This window comes from Rhineura floridana, chromosome 1, assembly GCF_030035675.1.
Source record: "Rhineura floridana isolate rRhiFlo1 chromosome 1, rRhiFlo1.hap2, whole genome shotgun sequence".
In the NCBI taxonomy this organism is placed as follows: domain Eukaryota; kingdom Metazoa; phylum Chordata; class Lepidosauria; order Squamata; family Rhineuridae; genus Rhineura; species Rhineura floridana.
In genome coordinates, this window is record NC_084480.1 from 5,962,572 (window position 1) to 5,976,089 (window position 13,518).

Sequence of the window (13,518 nt, forward strand, 5' to 3'; positions counted from 1 at the left end):
TTTTACCTCACACAAATGACATCAAAGTGGAAATTGAAAAAGCTGATTGCAGGGAGATCATTCTTGCAGTAAGTAGCCCAAGCAACCTGTAGAACCTTGAAAAAAAGGGTACAGACTCTTGCTTTTTGCCACCCTAGCTCACTGCAGACAGCACATTCAAAAAACACAACCACTGAGCTCAGCTGGACACCCCCGCAGCTCAGCTGGACACCCAGCTCACTAACCCTAAGGCTGGCTTGGTCTGTGACAGAGGTGGGAAGCTGCCAGTCTAGGGTTGCCAGGTTCAATCCCTGAGACTGATCCTGTATCTTTAGGAGAAAAGAAAGTCAGCCAAGTGCAGGTGTTCTTGCAACCCTGTGATGGGAAAAACCACAAGGTGGAATTCTCCCTCCCCACTGCACAACTTTTAAGGATATAGAAGACCTCTTGGTTGCCAGGCCCATTACAGGGTTGCAAGAACACTGGCACTTTGCTGACTTTCTTTTCTCCTAAAGATACAAGATCAGTCTCAGGGATTGAACCTGGCAACCCTATGCCAGTCTGCAGGCTTGATCATAGCCCACCAAGCCTTCCCCAGTAGCCACCCAGACTGGCACAATTTTCCATTGGCAGTGGTCCCATTGCTGTGAAAAGGAAAAGTGGAGTCAAGTGGGGGGAAAGAGTGGTGAGTGGTGAGACTTATCAGACTGAGCATCTGGAAAATGGGGAGGTGCGACAACTCCCTCCTCATCTGCATGGAGCAGCTGAGCTGCGAGGGAGCTTTAGTGTCTTTGTGAGTGTGACGCCTGTGATTGTGTGTTTCTGTCTCTCTTGGCCATGAATTCATTCCCAGAGTGGTTTAACAATCAATCCCTCTTCCCAGGGAACTCTGGGAATGGTAGCTCTGCGAGGGGAAAAGAGGTCTCGTAACAACTCCCAGACCCCTTACAAACTACACTTCCCAGGATGCTTGGGGGAAAGCTGTGACTGTTTAAAATGGTATAAGACAGCTTTCAATGCATAGTGCAGGTGAAGCCTGTGTGTGTGGCTACTGTGGAAGAAGGTAGATCAGCTGTGGGTTCCTGATCTGGCCCACATCTGTGGGATGAGAGAGAAAAGAAAGTGTTCGACTTTCCCTCCCTTTTCTTTTTCTTCTTCAGGAAACTACCACTTCTGATAACCTTGTTTCTTTGACAACTGGATTTGCAGGCCTCCAGGTAATCCCCAAAAGACCAGCTCACAAAGGAAGTGTGAATCACACCTTGTTTGCTCGGCAGGCACAGGATTCACATCAACTTGGCAGCTCTGGCAACATCCAGATGGTGTGTGTGTGTGTGTGGGAATCTGGAAAGGACCTGGGCAAAGTGGATACTTTGCTTTTCACCATGTTTTTGCAGATCCCTGAGCAATGGAGCCCCTGCACTCAGCTGATCCCACAGTAGTCGCATCAGCCACCCGCCCCCGCTAACTGGCCTGTAATTTCCGGGATTCCCCCGGATCCCTTTTTGAATATTGGCGTTACATTTGCCACTTTCCAGTCCTCAGGCACGGAGGAGGACCTGAGGGACAAGCTACATATTTTAGTTAGCAGATCAGCAATTTCACATTTGAGTTCTTTTAGAACTCTCGGGTGGATGCCGTCCGGGCCTGGTGATTTGTCAGTTTTTATATTGTCAAGCCTAGAACTTCCTGTCTCGTTACCACTATTTGTCTCAGTTCCTCAGAATCCCTTCCTGCAAATGTTAGTTCAGGTTCAGGGATCTGCCCTATATCTTCCACTGTGAAGACAGATACAAAGAATTCATTTAGCTTCTCTGCAATCTCCTTATCGTTCTTTAGTACACCTTTGACTCCCTTATCATCCAAGGGTCCAATCGCCTCCCTAGATGGTCTCCTGCTTTGAATGTATTTATAGAATTTTTTGTTGTTGGTTTTTATGTTCTTAGCAATGTGCTCCTCAAATTCTTTTTTAGCATCCCTTATTGTCTTCTTGCATTTCTTTTGCCAGAGTTTGTGTTCTTTTTTATTTTCTTCATTCGGACAAGACTTCCATTTTCTGAAGGAAGACTTTTTGCCTCTAAGAGCTTCCTTGACTTTGCTCGTTAACCATGCTGGCATCTTCTTGGCCCTGGCGGTACCTTTTCTGATCTGCGGTATGCACTCCAGTTGAGCTTCTAATATAGTGTTTTTAAACAACTTCCAAGCATTTTCAAGTGATGTGACCCTCTGGACTTTGTTTTTCAGCTTTCTTTTTACCAATCCCCTCATTTTTGTAAAGTTTCCTCTTTTGAAGTCAAATGTGACCATGTTGGATTTTCTTGGCAATTGGCCATTTACATGTATGTTTAATTTAATAGCACTGTGGTCACTGCTCCCAATCAGTTCGACAACACTTACATCTCGCACCAGGTCCTGGTCCCCACTGAGGATTAAGTCCAGGATTGCTGTTCCTCTGGTTGATTCCATGACCAACTGGTCAAGAGCATAGTCATTTAGAATATCTAGAAATTTTGCTTCTTTGTCATGACTGGAACACATATGCGGCCAGTCTATGTCCGGGTAGTTGAAGTCACCCATTACTACCACATTTCCTAGTCTGGATGCTTCCTCAATTTCATATCTCATATCCAGGTCTCCCTGGTGTGTGTGTGTATTGCCTTCAAGTTGATTCCGACTTATGGCGACCCCATGAATGGGGTTTTCATGAGGCTGAGAGGCAGTGACTGGCCCAAGGTCACCCAGTGCGCTTCATGGCTATGTGGGGATCCGAACCCTGGTCTCCCAGGTTGTAGTCCAACACCTTAACCACTACACCACACTGGCTCTCAAAACACTATTTAGCTAGGTAGTTATGGGATCATAATCAGCTGTTAAGTCTGTTGGGTGTTTTTTTTTTTTTAAACTACATTTTTAACCTCCTCTTTATTTGCTGGATGCTTCTTGTTTTCAATAATATTTTAACCCACCCTGGAATCATTTGATGAAGGGCAGGTGAAAACATATCATTGAAGTCACCCATTACTACATTTCCTAGTTTGGATGCTTCCTCAATTTCATATCTCATCTCCAGGTCTCCCTGAGCATTTTGATCAGGGGGACGATAGATCATTCCCAGTATTAAATCCCTCCTGGGGCATGGTATCACCACCCACAACGATTCTGTGGAGGAGTCCGCCTCTTTGGGGGTTTCGAGCTTGCTGGATTCAATGCCTTCTTTCACGTATAGAGCGACTCCACCACCAGTATGTCCTTCTCTGTCCTTTCGATATAGTTTATATCCAGGGATAACCGTATCCCACTGGTTTTCTCCATTCCACCAGGTCTCCGTTATGCTCACTATATCAATGCTCTCCTCTAAGACCAAGCACTCCAGTTCTCCCATCTTGGTTCGGAGGCTCCTAGCATTAGCGTACAGGCACTTGTAAGCAGTGTCTCTCTTCAAGTGTCTTTGGCACTTGTGGTTAGGCCTGTGGTAATTTTGCTCTTCTGAATTTATATCCTGTGCCCCTGCTCTCACAATGCCTACTTCTAGGCCTACCCCTTTTAAAATTTCATCATTTCTTTGGTCTTTATCCCAGGGGGGAGGTTTATTCCGAACCGGACCTTCCTCAGCTCCTGTCGGGTTTCCCCCCTCAGTCAGTTTAAAAGCTGCTCTCTGCCACCTTTTTAATTTTAAGTGCCAGCAGTCTGGTTCCATTCTGGTTCAAGTGGAGCCCGTCCCTTTTGTACAGGCCCGGCTTGTCCCAAAATGTTCCCCAGTGCCTAACAAATCCAAACCCTTCCACCCGACACCATCGTCTCATCCATGGCACAACAGAAGCCCCTGCAGTAAAAGAGATCTGTGCTAAAGTGCAACTGCTTAAGAAAGAAAGGGGTGGGTTATTGGGGGTCACTTCAGACATCTCTGCCTCCCCACTCCTTCCTTCCTTCCTTCCTTCAGCAGCTGTCTGTTTATAGAAAGCTGCCTTAGACCAAGTCAAACCATTGGTCCATCTAGTTCAGTACTGCCTACACTGACTGGTAACTGTGGCTCACCAGGGTGTCAGAGAGGGATCTTGCGGAAGGGCCGTAACTCAGTGGCAGAGCATCTAATTTATGTGCAGAAGATCCCGGGTTCAGTCCCCGGCATCTCTAGATATCCAGCATCTCTAGATAGGGCAGGGAAAGAGACCCTGTCTGAAATACTGGGCAGCTGCTGCCAGTCAGTGTAGACAATACTGAGCTAGGTGGACCAATGGTCTGACTCAGTATAAAGCAGCTTCCTATGTCCCTATTCTCAACCTTCCCTGGAGATGCCAGGGATTGAACTTGGGACCTTCTGGATACAAAGCAGGGCCTCTGCCACGGAGCTGTGACCCTCCCCAAATTGATCTATATGCAGACATTCCCAGGTTCAGTTCTGGCATCCTCCAGGGAAAGCTGAGAAAGTCTCCAGTCTGAATCTCTGGAGGGCCACTGGCAGACAGTGAAGACACTCTGACTTGATATAAGCCAACTTCTCACCACTACTGATCTCTGGCCCATCACTTTAGTGCAACACTAGAAGCTAAAATGATAAAACAGAGGTTATCATACTTTGGACACATAATGAGAAGACATGATGCATTAGAAAAGATAATAATGCTGGGAAAAACAGAAGGGAGTAGAAAAAGAGGAAGGCCAAACAAGAGATGGATTGATTCCATAAAGGAAGCCACAGACCTGAACTTACAAGATCTGAAGAGGGTGGTTCATGACAGATGCTATTGGAGGTCGCTGATTCATGGGGTCGCCATAAGTCGTAATCGACTTGGAGGCACAGAACAACAAACAACAAATGATGACGTCATTCACGTTAACTAACAGCCAATCATCTCAATGCAGGCTCTGCTCTGCTGGGCTGGGGACCATTTATGCCTTATGTCTTCACAGTGCACTTCACTCCCAAATCTAGAATCACCACACTGGCAGCATGGCAAGGGTTTGCATCTTGGTCTGGTTCTTTGGACAGATTTGGGAGTTTTTGGAAATGGTTGTTCTGGTGAATCTCAACATACATCCAGAGCTGTAGTGGCTCAGGAAATTCGATCCTTAGTAGTGCTATATTCTTACATTGTTACGCCCCAATTTTTATTTTACCTATGCTCACTTGGCCATACTACATGGGTTTTGTAGGCTGAAGTTTGCATGCATTTACTAAGTTAGGATTTCATAGCCCATCGTGCAGTACAACTATGACCAAGTACTCATACACAAAGCATCCAATATAAGTAGCAGAGTGACCCAATTTGAACCAGTCCCTGACCATTGACTGTGCTGACTGAGGCTCATAGGAGTTGGAGTCCAACAGCATCTGGAGAGCACCACGTTGGCAACCCCTGGAATACGGTGACTGGTTAATAAGGCAATCCATAGACAGGATGGATGAATTTTGACAAGAAATCTGTTGCATTGACATAGCATCACATAGCTTCTCCGGGGGGGGGGGGTAAGGGTTGTTATATACATTCCCTGGGGGGTCAGCAGTAACAGTATACTCCCAATAGGCCTTGATACCCACAACAGTGCCAGGAGACTACAATGGGAAAGGTGCCGGAATCTACAGGATAATCTCTTAACAGAGGTTGGAAAAGTTACTTTTTTTGAATTACAACTCCCATCAGCCCCAGCCAGTATGGCCACTGGATTGGGTTTATGGGAGTTGTAGTTCAAAAAAGCAACTTTTCCAAGCTCTGCTCTTAGACCAGAGTTGCAAGTTAACATTGCCCCTTTCTCCAAGACAAATGCAAATGGATAGGCAAACACCAAACAATCACATTAATCCATTACGAAGATGCAAATGGCTAATCCCACTTTTTTGCTGATGCTTTCCTTGCAGGATCTAGATTTCACACCAGACGGAGGGATTTTTATGAAGTCGAATGTGTGTGTGATACATTTGGTGTTTATAGACATCTGGACATATCTAAATTCCTGTCATCTCCTGAGGCTGCAGGATTGCTCCTCACCCCCCTGAACCCTGCCTGAGCTGTTAATAGCAAAGTGCAGGACATTGTGTCAAAACAGGAAGCCTTTAGCATTTTCAAGTTATGTCTCCTTTCCAGGGCTTTGGCACACACACCAAGGGAAGAGGATAAGGGCACACAGAGTTCAGCGCCTCTTATAATTGGACCCAAGATTAGAGTTTTTTGGGAAGTGGGGGTGGTTTTAAGGTCAATTTGAATATCTACCTGCAGGTGATATTCAGAGACACTGGTGTGAATCCATCAGATGGCAGAGAATAAGCACAGCGGAGAATGCAGGACAGAAGAGTGCGTGTGTTTCAAGAAGCCTTGCTTAGAATAAAAGATCAGGTTTGGAGTCTAAACCAAGGCGGCAAGGAGCTTTGCAAACTGAATGTCAAAGCAGCACATCAACTGAAGTCTCATTAAAATTAACTAGACTCCATGGGGTGGAAAAGTCTGAGGAGCACAGCCTCAAAAGTTTATTACAAGGAAGGCGACGAAATAGATAGAAAGAAAATGACCTTTCCCCCTTCGTCTTCAGAAATAGTGGTCAAACCAACCAGGCCAAGAGGGTGTAGTGGTTTGATTGTTTGGCTTGGATCTGGAAGTCTCAGATTTATTTTATTTAAAAGATTTCTAATGCACCCTTCTTCAGCCCAAGCAGGCATAAAAGCAACTAAAAAACTGATATATAACCCCCACCCCCAAGGCGCCTCTTTTGTAACGTGAACTTTCACCTCATATATCTATATCAGGGTTCACCAACCTCTCTGGGCCAGTGGACACATTTGGACTTTTGAGGAAGTGCCTTGGGTGCCAGGCATCACTACTCATGGGACAGAGCCTTGCACAAAATGGCCGCTACGAGGATACCGCACTGCACAAAATGGCTGTCTTGGAGGTGTGGCATAATGGATTCAGTGTAGCAGAAGATGAGCCAGTACAGACAGAAAGCGAGCAGAAAAAGCAAACGTTCTCTCACACATTGTGGATTTTTGAGGGTATATTTACTGAGACCTTTTGTGGGCACCATAGCCTCCCCGGCACTTGTGTGCAACACATTAGCAACCCCTGATATATATACTGAACTTGGGCTTTGTCATGTGAGATGGCCCACCCTGTTTAATGGATTTACACACTATGTTTAGGATGGGGTTTGAAATAGGCCGCATCTGCAAAACGCTTGCCTGGCAAGGCTCGCTTCTTCAGAAAATCCACCTGAAAGTGTCCAGTGTTTTGACAGACCCAGTTCATGTAGGAGCAAGTGGAAGAGTACACATTTAAATGTTGTGTGTAGAAGGTTTGAAAACTAAGTCACACCTATAGGCAGCCCATATCAGGGCCCAGCATTGTAACCTAGCAGTTGCCAATATAGGAACTCCCAGCCTGGAGCCCAGTTTCCTAGGGGATGTCTCACTTAAGAGGGCTTATGGTCCATGATAACAGTGAACCGATGACTATAGATATACTCGTGGTATTTCAGTTATCCAAATACTAAAGCTAACACCCCCTTTTCATTCTGGGCACATGCAGATTCTACTTTGGAGGGTTCCAAGACATCGAAGCACTTGACCTCTCTGACGCATTCGGTACTATTGGCATATCCTTTGGCAACCCTGTTCCCTCATGCGCCTTTGCTGCCCTTTCAGTCGTGGATGCAGTGCCATGAGCAGGGCTGTGGAGTCGGTACACCAGACCTTCGACTCCGACTCCTCTATTTTTCTACTGTCTGACTCCGACTCCTTCATAAATGGCAAATGTATATTAACAAGTAATAACAAATTTACTGTAGTAAAATGGTAGCACAAGGCATTTCATCACCACCACGTGAATCCAGAGCTTGGAAAAGTTACTTTTTAAAACTACAACTCCCATCAGCCCCAGGGATTGGGCTCGTGGGAGTTGCAGTTCAAATAAGTAACTTTTCCAAGCTCTGGATTCACGTGGTGGTGATGAAATGCCTTGTGCTACCATTTTACTACAGTAAATTTGTTATTACTTGTTAATATACATTTGCCATTTATGAAGGAGTCAGAGTCGGACAGTACAAAAATAGAGGAGTCGGAGTCAGAGTTGGAGTCAGAATCGGAGTCAGAGTTGGTACATTTCTACCAACTCCGACTCCACCCAAAACTGCTCCCGACTCCGACTCCACAGCCCTGGCCGTGAGGACCTCGCCTCCGCCTGCCTTGGAAAGGATCCGGGCCTGGTGGCTTCCTAGGACCGCCTCCAGTCGCCTCAGGCTGCATCTTCCCCGCGGAGGCCGCCATGGGTTTCAGCCACCACCCCTCCTGCCACCCTTGGCCACCGGCTCGGCCCTGTCAGCCTCCAGTGCCCCCCCACCCCACTGCTGAAGACTCCCAGCAATTCATGCTGATCTTACAGAGAAGATTTCAGAAACAAGCCGTGTAGTTGCAACTTTTCATAATCCAACTAAATGTGCCAGCAACTCCTAACAACTTCAATGATTCTGTCCTATCTACTTCTGATGTTATTCATCGCATAGGTGACTTTTCATTGTTTCTCAGGTTCCATTTGTGGGAATAGGTGACAATGCACACATCCAGTCCAGTCCAGCAACATCTGTAGGGGTATAAGTTGTAATTGTTGTAATTGCTGTTTTTTTTAATAGTGTTGTAATTGCTGTTTTTTTTTCTTTAATAATGTTATTTGTTATTTAGTTTTTGTAAATTGTATTGCCTTCATTGACTTTTTTTATAGTTGTGCCTATTTTTTGTAAGCCGCCTTGAAGGCCTTTGGTCAAAAGGCGCAGTAGAAATAAAATTAATATAATAATAATAATAATAATAATAATAATAATAATACCACAGCAATCCCATCATAAAAGCCTACATATACAGCTCAGGACCAGGTTACTTGAGTCTTATCCCTTATATACCCTGGTGGTCCCTAAGTTCTGCAGGAGAATTTCTCCTTCAAGTCCCCAAAATACGAAAAGTCTGCTCCACAGCAATTTGGAGCAGGGCTGATGACACACAGCTCCATTTCTTCTTTACATCTGCAGGTGTAGCAGTGGGTGTGCTGGGTCAGTGTCTGGGCTTTCATAATGGGCTGCAAGAGGGCCAATAAACTAAAGCTCAATCCAGGTAAGACTGAGGTGATGTTAGTGGGTGCTTCCCTGGGCCAGACGGGTGGCATTCAACCTGTTCTGCAAGGGCTTCCCCAGGATTCATTGGGGGAAGCCATGCCCGTTAAAGTGAAATAATAGTGCTTTAAATGTATGATGCAGATATAGGCCTACTCTCCCAGATCCTATGCCTACACTCTAACAAGTACACCACACTGGCTTTCATTATCACTGACCAATGGCCGTGTTAGCTGGGATTGATGAGAAATGGAGTCCAACAACTTCTGGAAGGCACCATGTTGGCTGTCCCTAGGTGGTGGTGGTGGTTGTTATTATTTTAATTTATTAACCGCCCTTCACTCTGAGGTCCCAGAGTGGAATGCAACTGTTTACAATACATCATTAAAAGCAATTAAAAACAACTCAAAATTACAACATTAAAAAAAAAAATCATAGAAAATAGGGTGGGTCCTAAAATATCCATCTCAAAGGCCAGGGTGAAGAGGTGCATTTTCAGCATACAACCTGTTACAAAGCGCTTGTTTTATCCCTAGCAAAAGATCCCCTCCTCTCAAGGAGATGTGTTTCATGGGACATGAGGGTGGCAAATTCACACACTCATGTTCCCAAGAGCACGTGTCGTAACAAACCAAAGCTTTACAGTGAAGGTGCAGATGCACCTCTGTGGGGAGGGAGTTCCACAACTATGAAGTTCCTGCCATAGAGAATGCCCTCTCCCTGGCCACCCCCAAACCTCTGAGGGTGCCAGAAATGCCAAGAGGGCTCCTTCTGCTGATCTCAACACCCAGGAGGGTCTGTAGGAAAAGAGGTGATCTTTCAGATACCTGGAACCAAAGTAGTTGGATGCTTTGATTTGGATTTCTGCATTGCACAGGGGGTTGGACTTGATGGTCTTATAGGCCCCTTCTAACTCTACTATTCTATGATTCTAGTTTAGGGCTTTAAAACCTAACACTAGCATCTTAAATAGGGCCCAGAAACAAGTTGGCTACCATTTCTCACACATCCTGTTTACTCTTTGTCACACCAATGACCTTGTAGAGGATCGATTGAAGGACGGGCTTTCATACTTTATTGCATTGTAGCCTGGCACATCAAAACTCTCTCTTCTTCCTTTGTTTAAGCTCAGTCCTGGGGGAGAGCATCCTTCTTCCTGTCTCCTCTCTGCCCAGGGTCCCGCCAATTTTGAGCCCGAGTTAATTCCATCACACTAACAGAACAGAACAATGCACACTGAGAGTATTTAGCCTTTTTCCTTGAAATGGAGGAATGTCGATGCGGTTATTAGTGGTTCCTAATGATATTTGCATAGATTAACAGACTTTAATGCAATCATGAATGCGACAATCCTGGGGAAAAATAATGAAGAAATCCATTACCAAGTAATAAAGTAACTAAGTCAATACTGTAATAATTTTATCCCATATTAGTAATAATTTCATCTCCTGCTGCAAGCCAATTTTACTGCACATACCATTTCTGGACAGTTTTATAAATATCACCTTTGTTTGAGATAATTAATTAGCAAAATCAAAAAGTATATTGCTGGTATTTTAGACGATAAATTAGTCATTAGGTTTAAACTGGCAGGCTGTAATAAAACTTATTAAGATGAATGTGCCAGGAGTCTAAACACTTTGTGTGAGAGAGCTGCTCCCCTCCATCTTAAGTCACTACTGGTGCAAAGCTATAATCACTGCCGGGTGGTCTCAATGTGCGTGAAAACTAATTAGGACAATCATGTTTTGAACCCCAGCTCACTTGCCAGCGGGAGAGGCACATTTCATCAGGCCAGCACTGCTAACTGACCGATACAGAGATCAAAAGGGAGACACCTCACTGTTTTTGTAGTGCCACCAGGGCCAGATAAGCTCCTGCACCAGGAAGCTTACAATACAGTTTAAATCTTGTGTGTGAGATGGGGGAAATAACAGAGGGCAGGAGTAACCAAGGACAAATGTGAGCAACTGCAATTGCATACACCCTTTGTGGATCAAAACATTAGCAACTGCAGCATTGTGTTCACAGAATGCATCAGCATGCAGTGCGTTTTAGAGGGTACAAGAGGACAGGTCCCTGCCCTGACTAGCTGACAATCTAAAGTCTGACATAGGAGAAAAGACAGAAGAAAGGGACTACTACTACCAATGATAACAACAACAATTTGTACCTCCCCTCCCTTCTTCCCCTGTGTCAAAGTTTAGTTCGTAAGTTAGTCAGGGATTTGTCTTTATCAATCTGAACACATTAATATAAAACATAACATCAACAACAACATTGTGAGCTAGTCAGGACAACCTTTCTTTCTTAATCTGAATATTTTAATATCAGACATTATGTAACAACAACACACTGTAAGATAATCAGGACACTGTGACGGACCTGTCTTTATTAATCTATTTTAATGAAAATTATCATTATTACTACTTCTATTACTACTGCTACTACTACTAACAACAATGACTATATTGTAAGCTAGTCAGGGCTGTCTGAATATTTTAATGTAAATTATTATATTATCAGTGCTTATATATATATATATATATATATATATATATATATATATATAAACAATATGAGGTGCTGGTACTTTTGTTAGAGCCATACGAGAATGGCACCAATGACCTAGAGAGGTAGTGGTCTCTCCGACATTGGAGGCATTCAAGAGGCAGCTGGACAGCCATCTGTCAGGAATGCTTTGTTTTGGATTCCTGCATTGCGCAGAGGGTTGGACTTGATGGCCTTGTAGACTCCTTCCTAATATTCTATGATTCTATGATACTCATACCTTGATAAAAGTGCTGTGGGTGCCAGCACAAAATGGTTGCAAAAAAAGAGGTGACAGTACTCCGTACGAATGCGTAATGTTACAAAGATCCCTGATGATGATGATCACCATCATCACCACTATTACGGCACTGTGAGTGTACACAGTACTTTTCACACAAACATAAGCTGAAGCCAAATGGTTCATCATCAAAGAGGTGGGCTTTGAGCAGTGGGGAGGCATAAAGGACAATGGCTATCTCCTGAAGACTAATAAAGTTGTATTTCCTGAATTCATTTCAGTAGAGCACAGGGGAAATTCTCAGTGCATTAGGTTCATAGATTTTGATAGATTGTGGAGGGTATCATAGCTCCTTCGGCTGTTGCTGATGGCCACCATGTTGGACAGCTTTAAAAGGGGATTAGATAAATTCATAAAGGATAAAGCTATCAGTTACTACTAGTCATGATGTTGATGTTACAGGTCAGCCAGACCCAATATGTGCAGTTACAGGGGGAAAATGGGCAGTTCAAGCATTCATTTCATTCATTTATTAAATTTATATCCTGCCCTTCCTCCCAGTAGGAGCCCAGGGTGGCAAACAAAAACACTCTAAAATATCTTAAAAACAGGCATTAAAATATATTAAAACCAAACATCTTTTAAAACATCTTCTTTAAAAGAAAACTTTAAAAACACCATAAAAAGCAATTCCAACACAGATGCAGATTGGGATAAGATCTCTACTTAAAAGGCTTGTTGATAAAGGAAGGTCTTCAGTAGGCGCCAAAAAGATAACAGAGATGGCACCTGTCTAATATTTAAGGGGAGGGAATTCCACAGAGTAGGTGATGCCACACTGAAGGTCCGTTTCCTATATTGTGCAGAATGAACCTCCTGATAAGATGGTATCTGCAGGAGGCCCTCACCTGCAGAGCACAGTGATCGAATGGGTATATAAGGGCATGTGTCGGGACATACTCTAGACTTGATTTTTGCCACTGGGTTAGGGGATGGTGATCTGGGAGTAAGGGATTTTACATCTATTCCTTTGTCATGGACAGATCACCGCCTATTGAGATTTAGACTCACATTGTCTTCTCCCCTCTGCAAGGGTGGAGGACCAATTAAGATGGTCCGTCCCCGGAGACTAATGAATCCTGAGGGATTTCAAAGGGCTCTAGGGAATTTTCCGGCTGATAAAACTGACGATTCTGTTGAAACCCTGGTCGCTCTGTGGAATACGGAAATGACCCGGGCAGCTGACACAATCGCCCCGCTGCGCCCTCTCCTCTGCAGAGCTCAATTGGCTCCTTGATTTACCTCGGAGCTAAGAGTGATGAAGCAAGAAAGGAGACGGCTTGAGTGCAAATGGAGGCGAACTCCCGACGGCTGTAATTATGCACTTGTGAAGGCCTCTTCCAAACGTTATGTGAAGGCGGTGAGGGCAGCGAAGAAGCAGTACTTTGCTGCCTCCATTCAGTCTTCTTGTAACCGCCCAGCGGAACTTTATAAAGTTGTCCGGGGACTTCTACACTCTGGTCCTTCGGATGAAATACAACCATCAATAGCCCGCTGTAATGAGTTTGCGAGGCACTTCCAAGATAAGATCACGAACATCCGCCAGGACCTTGACTCCAATATTGTAGCAGTTGAACCTAATGAGGTGTCCGGAGCAC

At 44.5% G+C, this 13,518-nt stretch overlaps 1 protein-coding gene across 47 annotated transcripts in view; it reads right to left on the reverse strand.

Annotated features, from left to right (window-relative positions):
- The window catches only part of CELF4 (CUGBP Elav-like family member 4), a 1,013,450-nt gene that overhangs the window by 272,419 nt on the left and 727,513 nt on the right, over window positions 1–13,518 (reverse strand). For 10 of the 47 annotated variants that reach the window (XM_061607394.1, XM_061607385.1, XM_061607365.1 and 7 more), the window contains exon 5: window positions 10,770–10,780. The exons of the other annotated variants lie outside the window; for them this stretch is intronic. In XM_061607394.1, coding sequence (XP_061463378.1) covers window positions 10,770–10,780 — 11 coding nt within the window. The remainder of the gene's footprint in view (window positions 1–10,769; window positions 10,781–13,518) is intronic. 47 annotated transcript variants of the gene reach the window in all.